Source organism: Sipha flava, unplaced genomic scaffold, assembly GCF_003268045.1.
Source record: "Sipha flava isolate LNK unplaced genomic scaffold, YSA_version1 2_pilon_pilon, whole genome shotgun sequence".
Classification (NCBI taxonomy): Eukaryota; Metazoa; Arthropoda; class Insecta; order Hemiptera; family Aphididae; genus Sipha; species Sipha flava.
In genome coordinates, this window is record NW_020272972.1 from 2,383,598 (window position 1) to 2,407,410 (window position 23,813).

Here is a 23,813-nt window from a genome sequence, read left to right on the forward strand (position 1 = left end):
ACAATTAAAATACATATTATTGGTAATTCAGATATGAGCAAATTATGTTATTGATAGCTACGTGCCAAAACCTCGTAACTCCATTTTTACAAATTATTAACCACGTAGTTTAACTCAAAAGTATTTTTTCAACTTATAGTTACGAGGTTTTGAAATTACAATTTAACCGTATCACAATGTATAGTACACTACAATCGTTTTTTACAGCGTGTACAACTAACGCTATCAATGATATTTTTAACAAAAAGTGAAATTTACAAAATTTCAAATTACGTGGTTTTAGCATGTATCTGTCGTTATATTGGTATTGTGTATAATTATCAAATTTTACAAATTATGTACTTATGCACATTTAACTTATCGATTCTATACTTTTTTTTCATATATTATGTTATAAGTAACACATATTTTTTGTCACTTTAAATTACAAGTTGATTTTTAATATTTAGCTTTTTAAAAATTGATAAGAATTTTTTAGTTACAAACTACGTATGCACTAAAAATAACCGACAAGTTTAATAATATAAACTTGTAAAGCTGAGGAGTAAGAATGTAAAAATCTGTAATTCAAGGTTGATTTAAGAGAATTGGAAAATTGAAGCTTGCGTTTATTGTACTCTTAGGACATGTTATTGTTGGTATCTTAAAATTACTTTTGAGGTCTCTCGAGGCATTTCTCGTTTTGATACATTAAAAACCACGTACTACAGTCATCACCAAGTGTATATTGCTTGAGATGGAATTATAAGTATACAATCTAAGAGTCTAGATATATAGAGTTATATTTATTTATAGTTTATTTATGTTTACTTTATAATTCAAAAATAACATATATTATAAAAGTGCGTACTTAAGAGAACGGGTTGATTATTTTCGGATATTTTTCGTTTCTATTTTTTTTTTGCTTTTTTTACCTATATACTTTACTTGGATCCAGGGTTTATGGAACTCAAAGGGCGTGTATTCTTTAAAGCAGGTGTTGATGAAAAAGGAAATTGATAAATGTGCTAGGAATGAGGATTTTACCGGAATATAAGGAGTGGGAAACTCCGTCGTCCTCTGGTAATGCTTTGTTACATTTTATCTGTTTATGTTATCGTAACAACGATGGCGGTGTTTTCGTATTCAGTGTCGACCGAATACAATATCGCGTAACTTTTCCCCCGCCTCACTGTCGTTTCTTCCTTTTTTACTATGACGAGAAAAAGTACGAAATTGGGTCGTTCACGATTTGTCCCTGTAGTAGAAGTTTCGGCAACTTACCGCCATTAGAACTCACGGCACGAATGAAAATCGTTTTTTCTTTTACACTACAGAATATGTAAGGCCATATTCAATAGGAGAGTTTCCTATGTATGGTTACACTATTTCTCTTTATTTCTCTCTCCCTTATACGTACATGCGTTAGCACATCCATAACTAGTAAATGGTCCTGGGTCTACGAAACATTGTATTTCATTGCTATTTTTGAGTTAAATATAATTTTAGATGTTGTTTTTTTGCTTTTCTTTTTTTTGCATAGTTTACAAATTGTAACATTCAAAACTAATTATTTACATTCGATTTTAGGTTGTATTAAAGACAGAAATATATTTGAATATCACTGTTGATACTTTTGAAAATGATGGTACACTGAGTTTCGCTTGCGATGATTTGTCGTCACTGCTTTCGATTTTTTACCCCGCACCAAAATTGTTTTAAGCCAATCTATGATTCTTGGTTTTGCAATAACCGTGAAAATCCTCACGTCTCATATTTGCACACTCCGTCATGTTTTTTGAGCTGATGTTTCGGATGATACGGTGGATGATGGTCGACAAAATGACGTGTCCAATGTTAATGGTCGTCGGCGTCGACATTGCGAATATGTTACGTAAACGGTGGCCAAATTACAACAACTACAACAACTATAATAACAATAATAATTTGCCGTCTGTCGGTGAACATGAGAGAGGATTGAATATGTTTCGGTGCAGTCCGTCGTGTAGACGTAGTGTTCACCGGATGATTGGTGGGGATGGGGTTGGGGGCTATGAATAATGTTTTGGCGTAGAATGAAGGATGGGTGACGGGATATGGTGGTTTCGGTGAAGCACGTGAAGGGGTTGACGAGACGATTCGGTGCGGCGATCCACTTTGTCGGGGTGGCACACTCGCGAGCTAAAAACATCCTCCCCCAATCATACCCCTATCACGACCCCCTTGTCCCTTAACACCACCAAGACGCGTGTAAAAGGGTTTCCCTTTTCCTCCGACAACAATGCTCGCGTTAACATCATATGCGTGCGCGCGCGCGCGCCTCGAAATCATAATGAGACCAACACACAATGCACGACGCACACGGCCTTTCAGCGAGCCAAAATAGTACTTGTATAATATCGGGATTCGTCGTAGTATAAATGTACGTTTGCTTGGAGAAGTAGTCCACTCGTAGTGTGCAATACAGCCCCCGATGGCACGAAACATAATACGCGTGTGCATAATATATATTCGTAGTCGCGTTTGTGGTTCGTTCGTCCACCCCTTCGTAGTCCAACACCCCCGCGTGACCACACTTTTCATCATTCGCGTTACCGGTATTTACTGGCTGCTATTGGGTAAAGCGAGAAGCGCGATGAGAAGTGATGTGAACGGTATAGCGTCAAGAAGAAGTAGGTGTTCAAGGGGGTGAATACTCTAGTGCAGACATTTTAATGGCCGAGAAATTAAATTCAACTATAGTACCTATAACTATATTATTTTTATTTGTGTCAAAGTAAAAACTAAATATTATGTACACTGGGTCAATACTTATTTATTGATCGCCAAACGATTCTGCAATATAAATATAATATTATGAAGGTGTTGGGTATAGAAATGGGAAGCGCTTGTATAATATTGTCATCAGACGCAATATTATCTAAATGCATCAATACGGTGTTGTTGTAATTTTTTTCTAACGTGGATTTGGATTTTAATTTTTTCTGAACATTTTACCCCTAAGTTTTTTAAAGAAATAGTTTTGGAAATCTGATAAAATTAAAGAGACCTTTCATGACTGTAGATAATTTATTTTCTTGGTCAATTTTCTAATGAGAGATACTCAAAATAATGCCACTGACCACCTTCACCTTCACCACATTTATATCATGTATATAATATATTTTAAATATAGTACATTGTGACCTGCATGGAGAACTGCAGAAAACCAGTCAAACGACTGAAGACGCAAAGAAGTACATTGTGATACGAATGTTTAAAAACTTAATACGATAGGAGTCGTCTGAAACGATTAAGAGACTGAAACCGTGATGATGTAATTTTATTGGTGAATAAGTGTACGCGATATCGAAATAAAATGCTGATTGGAAAATTATAAATTATAAATATAAATAAAATTGGTTTGATAGATTTAGTAATTCAATTATTAAGATTATCTCCAATATAGTACTAATGATAACTTATGAAAAACACAAGTTTTTAAACTAGCGAAATTTAATTGAAACTATGATAAAAATAATAATTTTGAATATGCTTGCAATATTATAAATGAATTTTAATCTGCTATAGTTGATTTCGTTTTAGTGGTATGTTAAGAATAATAATTATTTTCTTATTTTTTTTTAAATTATTATATTTCTTAAAAATCATCATTACCCCATCGTCATAAAATTGTAAATTTCTTATTAGGCTTATTTTTACATGTCATGTATTCTATAAATCTTAAATAATTTAATGTAGTCATTAGTTGTCATGTTGCCTTTACATATTAAGATTGTTCAGTCTTTGTTGATATACTTTTTTGTATCATTTTAATCGACGGCGAAGGTAAGAAATTATATTTTAAAATGTTTACTATTTAAGGTTTGATTTTAATTAATTTATTGATTAAAACATAAGATTATTCATGAAGTCTCACCGAAAAGTTAATTTTAATAGTGAAGGAGTAGAGTAAAACAATTTATTCATAAATTGATACGCGAAATATCGATAAAAATCATTTTAAAAAAAATGTGAAGTTCCTAGGCGAGATGATTGAACTGGCAAATGGTATTGCTGTATTAGTTTTTTAAATTTAAAACCAATATACTGTTGCTATCAAAAAAATGACTATAAGTGAATGAGCGAAAATAGGTCGGGTTAGGACCCTTTTCACTTAGAGTCGTTTTTTTACCTGATCAGTTTATATTTTTAAAGATGATCGTTAAAAAGAAATTCTTTTAAATCCGATTTCATCAAAATTTTATTTTGAAATTCTTATAATTCATTTTTTTTGGTTAAAAAGAAAATCTCATGAAAATTTTTTTAGTTATCTAATTTTCAAGCCTTAAAATTTTCTTGATTACAAAAACGTACCAGATTTTTGTGATTTTTATCGTTTTTTCAAAATATAATATATAAACATACAGCATTTTTTTTTTTTTTTGATATTAAGTTCATATTTTTATTTAATCAGTAATTTATGAGGAATTTTGAATTCAATTTTAACTTATTTTTAAAAAAATTGTCAGTTTTTCGCAATTATTTGAAAAACTATAGGAAAATTCGTATAAGACGATTGGTTTCAAAGCACTAAATATGCAATATATCCAAATAAGAATCACTTGTGTTTATAATGATAGGAGCAATCCTTTTGGTTGAAATTATGTACACAGAATAAAAAAAAAAAAAACAGTGCGTGAATCAATAATATGTGATTATTTATGGTGAGTGATGAAATATTAAGTTTTTTCTAATTTTTTCTAATTTTCACAACTATTTAAAAAACTATTGAGAAATTTATAAAATAGCCTCCAAAAATACCAGCTTGAATCCATTTTCAATCTTTACTTTTTAGTTGGTGGTGATCGGAGTTTTTCTTCTGATTTAAATGTTATTTACAGACAAAAAAAAATAAACACATCATGGTAAAACCAATAAATTTCTTTTTCTCTCAGAATTTATAAAAAATAATTTTTATTTTTATTGTGATAATAATCAGAAAATGTACATTATACTATTATGTAAAAATTTCAATATACATTTTGTAATAGTCTATACTAAGCTTAAAACTTTTTTGACATATATTATTTACTTGAATTAATAACACATTAAGTATTAATACATTTATAAAAACATTGTAGATATTATTTATTAAAGTAAGAACTTTTTATGGTTATTATTATAAGTAATTTGTAAATTATAAACTATTTTATAGTTTAATATAAAGGGTTCAGGACTCTAACTTCATTCATTAAACTAATACTGAAAAGTCAAAAAGTAAAGGTCAAACAATGATATTATCACAGTTTAATTTATGGGCTATTATGACAAAATTGAGTTGCTGCTTTCTAGTCGAAGTTAACAGTTAATATTACAATTAATATCGTCATTCTTAGATCATATCAAATATATTTATTTTATTTTTAATTACTTATTCATAATCTGATAATAATTCACCGTCTATTTTATAAAATGTGTATATAATTATTCATTAAAAAATGTATTTATAATGATCATTACTGATTGATTATAAAGTTAAGGGTAAAAAAGATATCATTGTCAAGATTATTATGATTATGAATGTTATTTTTTATGTTTTATTTACCATAAAATTATAGAAAAAATATTATATGTGATTAAAAAATATTTTATTTTTTCAGGTATCACTCCTGATAATTAACGCATGAATATTTTTTTTAGTTAAAATTATTTAAAAATTATTTTGCATTATAAAATCTGTTAAAAATTAATTATGATTTGATACTCTTAAATTAGTTTAGTTTATCTATGTAAGTTTTTTTTATTTATTTTATACCATCAATTATTACTTAATGATATAATTATAATTGTTGAATGTTGCTATAGTATGACTATTAATGATCATAAACATATCTATAAGTATTTAAATGTTATTTAAAAAAATTTTTTCGTGAAATTTGTATAAAGATTTTAAGAAATGAAGGAAAAACAAATAATTAAAATGTATACTTTAAGAATTTTAATCCAATAAAAAAGAAAAATCATAGCAATGCACTTTGGTCTATATGCCGTCCTTGAAATGGATTGGTTATTTCATAAATTTATTGTTTTTTAATTGTTATTTACATTTAATACATTTGAGGAACTTTAAATTATATTTCCTGTATTATATTTATTTTGAAACTATTCCTATAGAATTATATAATCTTAATCTACAGATTTTTAACTGCTAAATTACATAGTTTATTGTATGCTTATTGTATTACATGTTTAATGTATTATAATATACATTTTATTGATTTTTTTTTTTTACTTTATATTACTATATATGCATATAATCATAATAATCATACAAAAAATGTTTTTAATATTAACCAATAGTATTAATATTAGTAAGGATATAACAAAATACTTTTATAATTCATACAGAGGTAAGTATATTAAAATATTTCAAATAAATATGAATTAGTTTGTCATGTTTATTTAAATAATTCAATACATAAGTTTTATATTTTAAATATTTATTTCAATGTATTATATATATAAAAAAAAAATGTAAATGTGTGCAAATGCAATTTGTTAAAGTTGTCTAATATAAGATATTTGAATGTAATATAAAGAAAAATGAAAACTGAGCATAAAATGTTTCATATATTCAATCTTACATTTACAATTATTGATGATTTTTGCATACATTTAATTTTAAGTCTAAGCTAGTTTTGTGGTTATAGAAAAATTGTTATAATTTAATGTTGTAATGTCATAATTAGGGCTGTGAATTTAATGCACTAAAGAACCTTAAAAATGCATTAAAAATGTCAAAAAAATGCAATAAAATATGCACTTAAAATTCAAAAAAATGCAATTAAAATTCAAAAGAAATTCAATATAAAATGTCAAATATTATAGTATAAAATGGTTTTTAATTTAATTTTTATATTTATATTAATATTAGGTACAGGATATTATACATAAGTGCATTAATAAATGCATAAATAAGTGTTTATATAATTAAAAAAAAAAAAAAAATTTTGATCGAATTTGATTTTTCTATATGTAGTATATTTTAGTATTTATTTTGTTAAAATAATAAAAAAAAACTGTAATATTTTTAGTTTCGGGTACTTTATTTAGTCTTTAAAAGTTGATTAAAAATACCAAAAAATTAACTTAAAAAGGAAAATATGACCTAAAAATGCACAAAAATGACCTAAAAAATTAAAAACATGAAAAAATGCAAAAATGCTAAATAAAAGTTGCATAATGGATTTGTAGTTACATATTTCAAATTATGTACTTACAAAGCTACGTTTTACAATCATCAAAAAAAAAAATGTGCTTTCCTACAAGTTCTTAGTCCTAGTCATAATATAATGAATATGGTTTTAATAGTACCTATGATTATTACTTTTATTTAAACAATAAGTTAATTTGATAAACTCAAATAAACACAGATTTGATTTTTTTGATAAAATGAAATGTAAGTTGGTTTTTTTTATATAAAATTTAATTAGAAACACTCTATATAAATGGTCAAATCGTTCAGTGATTCGAGTAAAGTATTCTTCAATTGCTGACCATTGTATAAAAACAACGAATGTTTTGAGAATTCGAGGCAATAAAAAATTCTTTACTTGGTGGGAAACATTTATTGTCAAAATGTTTTTTTGTATCTTCAATAGGTCACCTTTGCCAACGATATTGTTTTTTCTCAGATTACACCTCGACTGAACAGTATCTTTGTCAGTTGAAAACAAACATCTTTCTGTTGCTTTTTTTTTTTTTTTGCTAACGCAAAACAAAATAAACTATTCAATCGATTGAATTGTCAAACATTGAATAAACATTCGAATGTCAATAGTTTTTGTATAATTTAAATTATGTAAATTGCAGTTGATAAAATGTTAAAAATAAAGCAATTTTGTACACGAATAAAAAAAATGTATCATATAATTTGCACACTAATCTGATATTCATGTGTTTTTGACTTAAACCCTCTATTTTATGTTTTAACGAGAAATCAAAATAAATGATAATTTAAAATATAATTATGCACATAATATTTATTATTCAACATTTTGTTTATAAGTTAAATAATATTGGGTTCTCTGAATATAGTGTTTACTCTTTGGTTTCTAGTGTTAATGCCATTTACAATATTATTTACTTTTATTTTTGAATTTGAAATAGTTTCTTCTTTTAATAATTTATTATATACCTATTATAAATATTAATATAGAAAATTATATTTGAGTTTATGATGTTAATGATTAATTGGATTGTTAAAATAAATGTGGAATTAGGTTTTAAACTATGATTTGGTATTGTTCATTCTTAATAAATTATGATTGAATTAATTTTTTTATTTTTCGGTATATTAATTATTATATTTGTTATAATTTTAGTTATATTTAATGGACTTTTAACCCTGAATTCGTTACGTATCATAAAATACATTTTCGGTTTTAATTTATTTTTATATTTAATATTTTTATTGTTTCTTTGGTGAATAATATTTCTGATACTCATATGGTATATATTATATAACATATCAAACTGTATTATATTTTATATTCTAAACATAGTTTATACCAAGATAAGAAAATATAGGATATTTATAATTTATAATTGTTTTGGAAATTTTCATTTTTGGTTTGAAATCTATTATTACTATTATTCCTATATGAACTATTTTTTTTTATAAAATAATAATTTTATCGATATTGAATAAATTAATAAAAAAAAAAAAAAATTCAGTTAGATAACACGGAATTCTTATCAATAATTCATCATAATTATTATGATTATAACTATAATTGTTATGGATAATAACTAAAAAATAATCTTATTTTTATAATTAAATATAAATACCATAAATTGTATTATTACAAACGTAATTTTAACGGAAATCAATCAGTATTATAAGTACTCAAATACATTGTTTGATGGTTTTGTGATTTACTTAATTACAAAAGACTGGTTCATATAATATACTATTGATGGAAAAACAACCAGGTCTAAAGCGGTTTATTTGAGTGGCAAGGAGATTATTTTCACAAGGGCACAGGGCAAACTGACTGAGGCGGTGAAATATGGTTTGTTAAGATAGAATGTGGAGGAATAGGATGTACAGAAGAAGCAGAAAGACGTCCTCTGCAATTATTCGTCCATGATTTGTTCCGATTTCAGAGTTGGGAAGTTTTCGTTTCAAATCCGATCACGGCGATCGTTGGTAACCGGTGATGCATGGGCCGATAAGCGGATCAGTGTGTTTGGGAAGTTTATAATGAAAGATTGTTAATACTCTACGAAAGAGGTTTTTTGACTACTGCCATTGCTTCTCAAGGCGTAAAATAATTACGAAACTCCGAGCACATTCCACGGGGATGGGGATTAACAAAACCAATGTCCCAACCACATGTATCCTTTTTAATGACGACTTTTATATTCTTCGAACAAGATTAATACGTAATTGTTATTATTATTTTATTATTTAACTAATAGTTAAACAACATTTATACAATATATACTAGAGATTTTAATTGAATAGTTAAACTTGGATGATAATAAAAATGCCATGACTACATTTGATCATTCAAATAAAATGTTTTTATTTTTTGAGTTTTATTATTTTGGGCAAAAAAATATTAAAATTTTGCTATGCACTTTTTATGTAGTATGGTTAAATGATTGATTTAATCCAATCTACAATTCGAGAAGTCAGCAAATAAAATTCTTTCTTAAACAATAAATGTTCAATCAATGTTCTGAAATTTAATTTGGATATAATTAGGCTCATAGAAACCGTTATTATTTTAAACTTACAACTTAACATTACTCTTTTACATGTAGCTTTAACTATTATGATTTTTATTTATTTACTTTCAAAATGTAGTTAAAATTAAGTATGTTTTGGAAAAATCAGGTCTAAAGTACGGTAGAATTTTTCATTATAAATGTAATTTTAAGATTTGTAAATACATAATGTAAACAATAATATGAACCTTTCTGAATAATTTATTAGCTTATAATTAAAATATTTGTCTTTTTTTAATATAAGAATAACTAATCGAAAAATAAAATTAGTTTAAATTAGATTCAATAATTTAAAATGTGTAATATTTAAGAGCTTATTCGTTTATTTTGAAATATGTTTTAGCTTTTATTTACACATGAATATTTTCATTAAAACATTAAGATGTTACAAATTCCTTTTCCAATTTTTAATTTTATGTGCGATTTTCATTGTAGTGAAAATAAAATTAATTAAAAGTACTTATCCATGTAAATAGTTGCATCTTAGATCAGTTTTTAATATTGAATGGAATATTCAAATTGAGTTCATTAAGTTAAGATAAATTTTTATACGTATGCATATTTACTTAAATATCAGAATATATTCATTTATTAATAGGAATAATATAAATTACAAAATGTCTATCATTGTGGCACTAATATTAGTTAATAAGTTATTTTATAAACATTAAGTTGCCATATTTTTAAAAAAAATGTTTACAACATTTTTAACTATATTGCCTATAGAATAATAAATGGGGATTTTTTATTATCAATTATTAAATAATATGAATAAAACTTTTATATTTTACATTTATATATTATAAGCTCTTATCATTATAATTTAATCAGGTCAATATGATTTAAATTATATTGAATATATGTATATACATTTTATTTAATTGTTTTTATATTACAATAAGTATTATTTTACACTACAACTAGGTAAGTATTTTATAATTCTAAAGAAAATACCGAAGAAATATTATTCAATGGCGATTATTTTACGTGGGTTGGATAATTGTTAAAATATTTCTGAACGAATTTCGAACATGTATTTTAAAACTTAACATTTAGTGATTATGTTACTAAAATTTGAACGTAATTTCTGGAAATATAATTAAATGTTGATGGTTAGATTAATTTGCTATATCTATGATGTATCTAAATATTAAAACCATTGTATACTGATGTCTATTTTTAATATATTTTTTTCAGAGAATTTTGTCTTTGAACTATAATTAAACATAAATAAGTAAAATCACGAATATGGATTCTGTTAATTTTTTATGAACACGGAAATCTATTTTTAGTTATCAAAAAATATTAACCACGACTTTCTAAGAATTTGAAAATATAATCACTATTATAAAATTAGCCGATATTAAAGATGGCTGTACGATAAATTTCGTTCACAAATAATTAAAGAATATTTTATTAAAATCAAAAATTCTATGATTTAGTTATTGAAACTTCGAAGACAATAAAAATATGATAAATCACATCTATTCTTATAATTATTTCAAGATATATTTTAGAGACAAATATTGATAGATATGCTGATAATATTAAATGTATATATGAATTATAAAATATTTAATATAAATCATTATAGTTTTTAAAATTGTTATTTACCTATTATAATTTATCTTTAAATTATTGTTTACTAGACTTTGGAATTTTGCTATGTCTGACATGTAAAACATATATTTTAGAAAAATCAAAAATATTTAACTAGTTGAACTCGAAAATAAGTAGATGATTAAATATATTTTAAAGAAATTTTGAATTTAAGATGAATCCAACATACGAAATGATTAAAATATTACATATATATTTCGAGAACTATATAAGAATTATTGTTTAAAATTCATTTAAAATTATCTTGTTTTTAGTTGTTTTGTTTGAATCGTTATTTTTAATTGTACATGATATAAATATTGTATTAATAAATTATATTAATTGTACGTGTGTGAAATTGAAATACTTGAAATTGTTCAATTTTAAATAATATTTATTATAAGAAAAACTGTCTTGTTATATCATACATAGTTAAAACAGTTATTAATACCGAATTGGCTTTTAAAATATCGATACAAAAGTTTTGTATGACAAAACTTGTTATGAAAAACGACACGCGAGTATTATTAAAAGAAAAATAATAAGGATCATAAAAAAAAGAGGATAGTTCTAATTGCATGACATTAAGAAATAGTCGAAGATTGTATTAAAAAAATAAAAAATAAATAAAAATAAAAAAGGTGAGTGAGAAGAGTAGAAAAATCATAATATATGGACGCTAGAAAAATTTCGTAAAAGAAAATTATAATTTCAGAAATATACGTTCATAGTTTTAAACAGTACTTAACATGTTCAATTTTTAACACATGTTAATTGAGCGTGAGAGTGTGTATTTAATTCGCATATCAACCCAAATTGTAATGTGTTTCTAAACGATAAGTGCACTGTAAAATGATCGCCTTTCGATGCTCTGCGTGCATAGAGCTAACAGGGTGCAGTTAATATAATAGTCTGTGTGAAAAGTAGATTATAATACATATATACACATACACATGTATATATATATATATATATGTGTGTGTGTGTGTAAAAATAAAAGGTGAGAAAATTGTGCAGCGCTGTGAAGATAGACGAAGCCGTGGTGCGAAGAATTATTTCATATTTTTTTATCACCAATTGTTACTGATACCGACCCTGGCTGGTGTGAAGTCGCCTTCGGGAGGAGCACTCACCCTGTTACCACCGATATTGTTGACCACGCACGTGAATATCGCGTCACGGCCTTGGGCAATAGTCACGTTTTCCAACGGGAACAAGAAATCTGGCTCGAAACCGATCACTGAAACATACAATAATATACGATTATTATCGACAACGGTCATTTTGTATTATTATTAAATCACGTAGAGTGTCTCCATGGTAAATTGAAAAAAAGCTTATATTGTTCTAAAGTGTTTTTGCAACTTCTTCCCTTCGGAAGGGACACAATTTATAAAATTATTTTCTTCTTCCATTTTGGTTTGTTATGTTCGACCAAGGGCAGTAAATTAGTTAATTTTGTGTCGGCTCAACAGTACGTGACAACCGATTCGTATGTAATAACTTCATAATATTTAATATTATGTAGTTTTTATTTTTAACTTGGGCGTATCCTTTGATTTAATAAGTTATAAATCAGTGAGCGTAGTATGGTAAATTAAATCCCGTTTTTAATTTATCATAAGAAGATGAATGTGTGTCATATCAATATATTATAATATAGTTTAAATAAATATAATTTTACAAAGTATACAAAGTTTAAGGAAAGTCCATATCAATACTGTTTTTATATTTAAAAGTAAATTTATGATCTAGTTTATTATTAAAGTAGCTATATATAATATAATATGTTTCTATTATATTAGCTCACAATACATAACAATATACATACTTAAGTATGTGTATTACCATATTGTTTAATTGTTAATATAATTGTCAGAATACTTACGATTATTTTTATACTTAAATTAACGTCAATTATTTATTTTTATATACGATGTATATATATTTATATACTCGTATTAAGTTTTCTGAAAATAATTAATACGAGTATTTATGCCTTATTTATATTTGTGTTGAAATGTTTGTTTATAACATAAAAGTAAATCATAGTAAATTATTATCTTAAACTTTTTGAGTTCTAATTTCATCAAGGAAAATATCAATGTATAATATATCGCACGTTGATAATATTTTATAATTATGTAGTGTTCGATTCTATAACTATATGTAATACAAAGAGAGTTCAACGCGCAAACGATTGGTATTATTTTGGCCAGAATGCACTTTCACACACATATAATTAAAAAAATAAATATATTTACACACATAGTGACATATATTAGGACCAAATCGAATAGAAGATGAGATAATAATAATTTGAGATTCAATAATCTTTGAAATTGTGTAGACCACTGTTATATTTAATGTTTATCGGATGGTACAGCGACAGAGAATCCTTAAAGCGTGTTTGATTTTGATCGAAATTTATATGTGCGCACTTGAGCCGATTTATTAAGTTTGTTACGTAATGGATGATTGGGTATACAGTGAAAGAGAGAAAGAGAGAGAGATAAAATTATAGTAAAAATGTTTGAAATAACAAATCCCTCACGCGAGAAACCGTGTTCCACGAGAAGCTGCTACTGTTCTGCCGCTGTACGCTCGCACTCGACCACCGATAACCGCATTAATTAATTGCGATAGGGTATACATATACACATTGGGCAAATTAAAGGGTAGGAAAACGAGTATTCTGATTTATGGGAGCCATCCTCGCCACCACTGCCACGCCACCAACTGCTAACTCTGCAGTCTCTACGTTTTCTCCTCCACCTCCTGTATTCCCCGACCGTTGTAGTGGAGCGATCCCTTTTCGAAAACCAATGTCCACGGGGCCTTTGCACATAAAAACACATGTTTCGAAAACAAACTTTCGTGAATTTAATTGAAAACGTCTGATTTAATTTATAAGCGTGCCCCATGCGTTAATTTTTACTTGTCTCGCGCCAAAAAAAAAAAAAAAAAACACTATTTGTCATGATACTGTATAATTAATTTTTGTTCAGCTTGCTTATTGCTTAAATTTTTTTTTCTATTTCACAATTACTGTAAATATTTTTTATAAGTTGTCAGTGGTAATCATCACTAACAATATTACAAATTGGGTATTTTTAATCCTTTGAGGGTAGAATAAATTGCAAAATGTTTGAGGTCGACAATCTCTATTGAATTTGTCAACTTTTGAATTTCTTAATATATTTATGTACAATTAAAATTACTTTTTAAAATAAATATAGTGTAATAATAATAATAATAATAATAATAATAATAATTTGAATTATAATACTTGACTATATTATATTGATAGGTGATTAAATTGATATAGTAATTATAGTGATTATATTGATTATGCGTAATAAATACATAAAAATTGAACTATAGATTCATGAAAAATCTAGAAAAAATGTCATCATGAGTTTATCGTATGGAAATAGCTGCCCTGTTTAGTTTTGTTTTAGTATATTCCTTTTAGTATAAACTTAAATAGATAAATATTTTTGCATACTGTATGTTTTTTAAAATACAATATACATTAAGATTAATTGTTATCAAACTTTATGCAAGTTAATATAAATTTTAATCCAATGAAATAAAAATGTTACAGAGTTAATTTGTAAATTTTTATTTTAAGAATATTGAGGTGACATATAAAATAATAATTCCAATTGAACTACAAATTCTACTTAAAATGTATTAATTATAATTTATTATGAATATTATTTAAATATATTTTTGTGAGATAGTTATAAGACCTACAGTAAATAAAATAAAATTAATATCTTAATAATACATATAAATATTGTTAACACAAATTAAGCTTACAACCTTCAATTATAAAATCAATATAATTTTAATTTAAAGTATATTTATTCATACTTATTAAATTCTTATATTATTTTAATAATATATACCAGTGCCATAAATTAATAAATATACAGTAGTAGCCTTCTTTTCTAAAAGGTCAAGTAAATTTATATAAAACATAAAATATATTACATCATTTAACTAGACACGTACCTATTACAATTGTTGTGAAATCATAAAAATTTTGTAGAATATATTAATTGTTATTTAATTAATAATTTATTGTTAACATTTATTATAAACAATATTTGTAATTTATAGATTTAATTAAATTTAATAACGTTCATCTTCTATGTGACCTCCCATTTTAAGTGTCTTTATTTATGAAGATGAGACGAGAAAAAATAATATTGTAGTATAGAAAACATAATTATATTTATTTGTTCTTATTTAAATAAATGTAATTTTTGGAATGAGACATATAATTTGTAATGTTACGTCATTATAATTGTATTTATTTAAATATCTATTATAATATTAGTGTATAATGAACTTAGTAATAGTACAAAATTTACTACCTTTATTTTTTCTTTTATAATAAAGAAGATCTTTATTTTATAAGTACATTATTTTTGAGTGTTAACATATAAAATGTACATAAACAAGTATACATCGTTATAATAACAATAAATTCTATATATGTATATATTAAATATTATAAACAGATCAAATTAAAAGTATTTCCATAATCACTGAGTTTAATAAATCTTTATTACATGTAATAAAGTATACTTAAGTTAGTAACATCTATGGATGATTCGACTATTATCATAGCGTAAACCGCATATGATAGGTAATTAATATTGAATAATTTGTCGAAACCACTTGACGTTTATCTATATTTTTTCCTAAACCATGTGCGTCTTATCAATAAAGAAGTTTTCGGTAAATTTATATATATGAGTATATAAATATACATACACGTGTTCGTAATTTTGCTCCGTTCGTTTTCCTAATACTTGACTGCTTGCCAGGCTTATAATAATATGGAATTTTATTTTTATTTTATTCCCTCGTCACAGTCAAATTCGACGATCTGTATTTTATCGTATTTGGTTCCGTCGCCGATCGCAGATATTTATTAATATTCGCCTTACTTAATTGGATTCTCTTTGCACCATCGCCATGTAAGACCAAGGATTTCTATTCGTGTGCACGTACTATATTATATACTGTATATTTGGTGTGTTTTTATTTTTTTTATTAAAATGACCGTTGAGTTGAAAAGCACGATGAGGACATGGTTGTTCGGCCCACGACCGTTGCCGTCGAGGATGCGACGACGACCGCTCTTAATGGAATGTGCTCGTGTACCAGCCCCTTTAGGAGTTAAAAAAAAAAAAAAAAATAGAGTGCAAAAGGAAGAGAGAGCAACAAGGAATAATCGACGGAATCGAATTTAAATACAAAACGTGTAACGGCCTGTTATTTCGGTAATCGTTTATTTATACGCGGCAAAGTATAGTAGTATAGGGACGAGGGATGGCCAGGCATGAGCGTTGACGACGACGACAACGGATGTTTCACCGTGGCCTTTGTTGGGATCGGAATTCGAAAAACGAACGAAATAACAGCTATGGTTGGGTGCTCGGGCCCGGGGACTCTTGTATAAATACTTGTGTACACGTTATTTTATTCGTCTGAAAAACAATAAAAAAAAAAAAATAAATAAATAAACAGCGTCTTCTTCGACATATCTTGTGCGAAACGATAGCCAAGCAGAAAACCAATAACAGTCAATATATTGGAATTGACGTGTCGTCGTGACTCGGTTATAAATATTGAGAAAACGAGGAAACCCAATGATAGCGAATAATATACGTACAAATTGTGTATCAGTGAAGTATATGTGTCAGTGACAGAAGTCATAAAGGGTAATACTCTAAACTGTTTAAACAACATTTCTTATTTCGGAATTTATCTTGAAGGCCAAACACAAACCGAAATAGTAATTGCGACTGATCGGTAACACCTGTATATTTTAATATTTTCTAGTACCTTTTTCTTGAGAATTTCATATAAAATATGGAGATCGGTTTGTTATTATCTTGTATAAGTAACTGAGAAACTTGAACACCCTGCTACTCATGTACGATTTTTTGTTCTCATAGTGTTTGGCAAAATTTTTCTATTATTTTTTTTTACAATATATTTTATATAACAGTTGATTCGATCTAAATTTTAACCTAAAGGTAATTATACATAAAATTGTCATAGTTGTTTACACAGAAATTGTATTGAGAATGTGAGACTCAATCAAATGAGAAAATGAAAAATGTAGAGTAATCGACAGGATTTTCTGAGATTCTTACGTGGCAGAATTTAATTAACGTTTAAAATGATATGATTAATATAATTTTGATACTTTTTTTAAAGCAACCAAGATTTAGTCTTCTATTTTTGTTTTTTTTTTTCATTTTTTTAACATACCATATTATAAAATAATATTTTTGAATATTTATTTGATTATTATTTAATAATTATTTTAATCAATTAATTATTCTTACTGTGAAGGGATTTACTTTTTAGACAGCCGAACAGTGTGATAACAATGCAGTATTGAAATAAGTATAAATACAAATGGTTCGAGTATAAATTATATTAGTATATTAAAAAAATTGAATTTTTTGATTAATTTACTTTGAAAAATATAAAAAACGTATGGTATTAGGTGTAGTAAGGTATTAAGGTATTAAGGTATCATTAGTATACGAGTATTTTGTCGTTTAAATTTACATATTTTCATAGTAAATCAGTTTTTCGAGAACCAATGAAGAATTGTAGATTTTCCCTGTTAATTTTGAATACTGGTTGTCTGTGACTTCGGTAGTGACCTATTTAAATTTAATCTTATTAATATTTCTATTTTTTCATATAAACTATTTAAAAAAAAAATGTAATATAAAATATTCAAGTGTAGGTGCTATACAGATTTTTTCAAATAACGTTGGTCATTAGTCAATGGTTTTTTACATATCAAAATTGATTTGATAAAAATACACACGAGTAGGGGGTTGTTGTTAAACGTTAAACTCCAAGATATTGCACTGAAAAAAAAAATCGAATTGTAAGACGTTATTTTTAGTTTGTTGTTCGAGATTATCAAATATTCGTAAACAACGGGAAGCAAAGGAGATACGGTGTTTCCCAGTCGAAGCGTTATTGTGTAGGTTGCGCATCGTGATAGATTTTTCAGTCGCTCAAAACACGACGAGCGAAGTTCCGTTTAGCCGCGACGTAAGAGGCGAACCTACAGCGTGTGTATCTGTACCGTATACTGATGAATGTTAGCGCGCTTATGGAAAATTATGGCGAAATGAGTTGAGCATAATTTGTAAACGAGGGCAATAAGGCAGCCTTCGAGGCTTGCGTTCAGCGGACGCACTAGTGTTTTCTGCGGACTAGCTGTACGTAATAATAAGCGGTCGATTGACATATATGAATGGTGTGCGCAAAGTTACCAGCGAACCGCAAACGAAAACGGTAAACGACGGATGCGGGAAATCGGACGGCAGCTACCATACACCGCGGCGCTGACGACCGGTTGGGTTAGGGGGTGTTGTGTAAGTGCTCGTTATATTCCCATGGGAGTTGTATGGGACGTCGATCTTGAGCGGTTTTCTTATACATAAAAATAAAAAAATAAAATAGAAAAGAGAAAGGGGGAAAACAAACACGATGAAGAGAAAAAGGTTACAAAGCCGATAGACATTGGTTGACTTTTACTTTTCAATACACGATTTTTTTCGTCTCTCGTCTATCACCACTACCACAGAGCCGTACGTACGAAATGTGTTTCCATGTGTACGCCTACGTACACGCGTGTATGTTTGCGTTTAAATATAAAATATATATACAAATATAAGTGGGAGAGTGTGCGTGCGCATCCAGTTCAGCAAATGTTTACTCATAAAACAAAATCATGTATTTCTCTTCACGGTGTTGGTGGTGGCGCTTTTTTTTTGTTTCTTTTTTTTTTTTTTTTTGAGAAATGATTTCTGGAAATCGAGATGGAAAAAATGCTCGGGGGACGTTTTGACGGGATCGGAGGCCATCCAGACGACGATCGGCAAAAGTTGTATGTCATGGTGGGCGCGAGCGGAGGGTTGTTCTCGACAACAAAAACACCCCCCAGCTGTGACGATGGGGTTCCACGTGACGACCTCAGGGGAGGTTTTTTTATGTGTCTTCGTGTTGATTGCTCACGGCTTGTACTGAAGACATAAAAATTAATCTTGTTACAATATGATCACTGTTGAATTTTATTTGCCCCATGGACATCGTGACGAATATATTATTATCAGTTGACTAAAAGCATTTCTAAAATTGTATTGTTTTAGAAATTATGACATTCTGATTTCATAATCGTAACTAGTGATTTTTTATAACACCAACTCTCATTTTTAGTGTAACTATGGTTTATTTCGATTTATTAAAATTTCCTATATTAAAATGTTTATTATTCAATCGTATCGTTATTTAATATTCAAAGAAATCCAAAACATCAGAAAGAATTGCGTTAAAACTACTATCGTGACAATAATTTAAATACATAATTTCCCTTATGAAAAATAATTTGAAATCGACGAGTATATTGGAGTACTTTTTAATTTTATTGTGTTCATAATTTTATTAAAATATAATGGTAAATATATATATTTATTAACTATTCCGAAAAGAAGAAAGATTGAAAGAATTTTCAACGGAAGGAAGATTGGAGGATTGCATTATTGTGTCCGATACATAAGAATAACGATCCACTAGAATGCAACAATTATAGGGGCATTGCTTTACTAAACACAACATACAATGTTTTATCGTATTGCATCCTAAATAGAATTAAACCAATCTCCGAAGGAATCCTGGGTACCAAGCAGTATTTAGACCAAACAGATCTAATACAGATCAAATATTTATAATAAAACAGATATTCCAAAAAATGTAAGAGCATGACAAGGAAGTTTATACGTTGTAGATTGACTTTAATAAAACATATGACTCTGTACATAGACCAAGACTATATAATATAATGAAAGAGTTCAATATACCAAAAAATTAATAAAGCTAATTAAAGTAACCATATAACCATAGAAAATTTTGAGATTAAAATAAAAATAGTAAACTTTACATCTCAAGAGTTCAAAGTAACGACTAGTCTTAGGCAAGGAGACGCATTATCTTTAATCCTTTTGAACGTAGTTCTGGAAAAGGTTGTCAGAGATATGAACATATCAGAAAGTAAAATATTAGGACAGTCGAAGATAGGCCTACTAGCATATGCCGATGATATTGCCATCATAGACAATATTGAGATAACAAAAGTACATTGTAAGAAACTAATGGATGTTGCAAGTAAAGTCGGTCATATAATAAATGACGAAAAGAAATTTGAAAATCAACAGACGAGATAGGACGTATGAACATGGAGAGAGTATGAATTTAGATGTACATATTTTCCACAATAATTAGATATTTCCTCAATATTTTAGCATTCAAAAATGTATTTAGTTTTAGTGGCGTCGAACACGAACTCCAGGTAGTTCAATTGAACAGCCTAGAAAATTGGAATGTTAAAAAAAAAACTACTGTTAAAAAATTTAAATTAATTATTTTATGTTACTTAACAAGTATTTTCTATTTTAAATGGTATCTATATTTAATAATTGCCATATGCTTATGTATATATTTAATAATTAAATATTATATAACATCTTTAATTATTAATTCAGGTACTTAAGTCCTTAACAATTTTGGTTTAAATGTAGAATTCAGAAATCATATGTAACTAAGACTTTGGAAATACAATGAAAATGTGTTTATTAAAATTTAAAATTATTCAATCTTAAACGTTATAGAAATTACTTTAATAGAACAATGTTTGATATATTTTATTTATAAGTGTGGTATACACACTTTGATGTTGAACCTAAGTGATATTATTTTAGACGAATAAAGTTCTTTAGTTTTTACAATAGTGTAAGTGTTAAAGTAAATAATTACATCTAACATTATAGCGACATAAATACATAAAGTAATGCGATCAGTATTAAAGTTACACTGCTGTGGTTTAGTGAAATGATATTGAATACAGACTAAGCATTATATTCGTAGGAGTTTCTGTAGAGATTTTACATTCAGACAGTATCACTGTTAATGAGTTGAATCTAGGTAGAAATTTAATTAGTTTTGGTTCATTCTGTTCTATGTCCGTGACCACTCTCGGATCTCATCAGCAGTTTTCAAATTCCGCAAAAGGTTTCTTCAACAAGTAAAAACTAGAAAACTTTCATCACTACCCTAACCCTCTCTTCTCTTTGGTACACCAAAACTTCTATCTTATACACATACATAGGTTGATCTTAATTTTCCACAGTTATGCGAGGAAAAAATGCATCAACATTCTTTTGCTCTTATATTGACCCAGTTGAGTGTTTGTCATGCGTGCTATTCGTTAAAATGCCAGGTCGGGTGAATTTATACTTCGAATTTTAAGATGTTTTGATTTAAATTTTAAAATCCCGACCGAGTTTAAATTAAAAACGATTCTGAGAAATATTTTTGCGAAACCATTTTTTAAGCTTTAATATGGAGCAACAGTATAATGTTATTATATTTAAATAATATTCATGACATCATACTAATCAATCAAACCAATATATGTTTTTAACAAAAGCGTTGGAAAAAAATTCAGGAGACATGAATGTTTAACAAAAATGAATTTATATACAAATATCTAAATATCTAAAGTTGCTGTAAATAATAATAAATTAATTATTACTTACAACAATTATTTTTATAATACATAGTATGGCAACAAGTAAATAATTTTTAATGTGAATCGAAATGAGTAAATATTTTCAAATAGTGTGGTCAAAAAAAGTCTATATGAAAAAAAAAACTTTATAAACAAAAATGTATTTATATAGTTAGGCTATTTTGTGACAAATTTCAATGTAACGAAAACTATGTTAGCATAAATCATACTTAATACGTTTTAAATATGGAATGTTTAGAACGGCAACCTTGGGCGTATTTTGAAAATCCGCCTGTAGGTGATATTATTAAAAATATGATTGCTACACAATAATCCAATTTCAAAGTTACGGAGGTAAAAAACTAAACGTATTTTGGAATAAAAAAGATGGTCTGAAATATGGAAAAAAATTAAACAAAAAGAAGATAATATTTTCGTATTGAATCCTATTTTTTAATACAAGTAATACGAGCACGCATGCGCATGCGTGTTATGCATTCTTAAATATATAGGTATAAATACATACAGACATACATATACATATATATATGTTCATAAAAAAAATTAAAATGTAAAAACAAATAATTTATTCTTGAAAAGAAAAACCACGGATGATGTGGTTGGCATCTAGGCTTTTAAACAAAAGAATTGGTAAGGATGCAGTCTAAAGGTTTTGAACAAAAATGTAAATGAAATCGTGTTCATATTATACTGTTTTAATATTTTTGAAAGGTTTGCTAAAGATTAATATTATACTAATGGAACCTTCATTATTAAATAGAAATGATATTGACTACAATCAAATACTGATGTGATGTATTGTTTAATAATTGTTATTGATTTGGATAGTAGTAATTTAATGTTTGTGTTGCTCTTCGTGTCAAATTTATTTAACAACTCCGTAAAAATGTTGGAAATAAAACGTTACTATTGAAATATAAGATGTATATTTAAATAGTTTATAACACGCAAAATACTGTATACTAACGTTGAAATGTACATAAATTAAATTGATACCTAATACTGTATTAAATTGAATGAAATAATAAAGTTATGGTAATAATTTTAAACAAAGAGTTACATTAATTATTAATTTATTTTAAAAATATGCAGTAGGTTTTTTGAAAAATTATCAAACATATAAAATATAATATTCCATGTGTTCAATATTATAATTTTTTTTCAAATAAATATTGCACCAATATTTAGATAATAAATTATTGATATTAATATACAACATATTTTTAAAAAAAATATGGATATCGTTAAATAAAAAGTGTGTTTAGGCATAAAATAATATATCTAATGGTTTGAGATCAAAATAATACGGTTTTTTACACTAGTTGTGAAAAAATTTACATTTAAACCTACATGGTATAATCGTTCTTACTATGATTTATAAATTATATAAGCAAAAATGACTAATCATGATTTTAACAAAAATTTAAATAGAAAAACTTAGCAAGTATATATGAATCAAATCAATTGGTGAGTTAAAATCGTAATAATACATAAGCGTTATAATTTTTTGTATACTGCATATAATAAAAACCATCGTAAAAAACAAATTTAATACAACAAATGCATTATAATAATTAAACATTTTCCATTTCAACCGTGTTATGAAACGAAAGTAAGAGACATTAAGTAGGTATATATATATATATATGCACGTTCATCTTCTGTCGATTCCTACCAATGACGCCACATTTATCGTTAATTAAACCGAATTCCACTGTCGACGTTTCCGTTAAATTGGGCGATCACTAATATATAATGGACGGGTTCCATTATTTTTGAATACCGATAATAAGTGACACTGCGAATATTTACTTGT

At 26.8% G+C, this 23,813-nt stretch overlaps 1 protein-coding gene across 3 annotated transcripts in view; it reads right to left on the reverse strand.

The window, feature by feature from the left end:
- LOC112686051 (lachesin-like) overlaps positions 1–23,813 on the reverse strand; it is a 200,326-nt gene that overhangs the window by 16,590 nt on the left and 159,923 nt on the right. For 2 of the 3 annotated variants that reach the window (XM_025558159.1, XM_025558157.1), the window contains exon 3: positions 12,450–12,595. In XM_025558159.1, coding sequence (XP_025413944.1) covers positions 12,450–12,595 — 146 coding nt within the window. The remainder of the gene's footprint in view (positions 1–12,449; positions 12,596–23,813) is intronic. The other variant, XM_025558158.1, reaches the window with a different exon arrangement.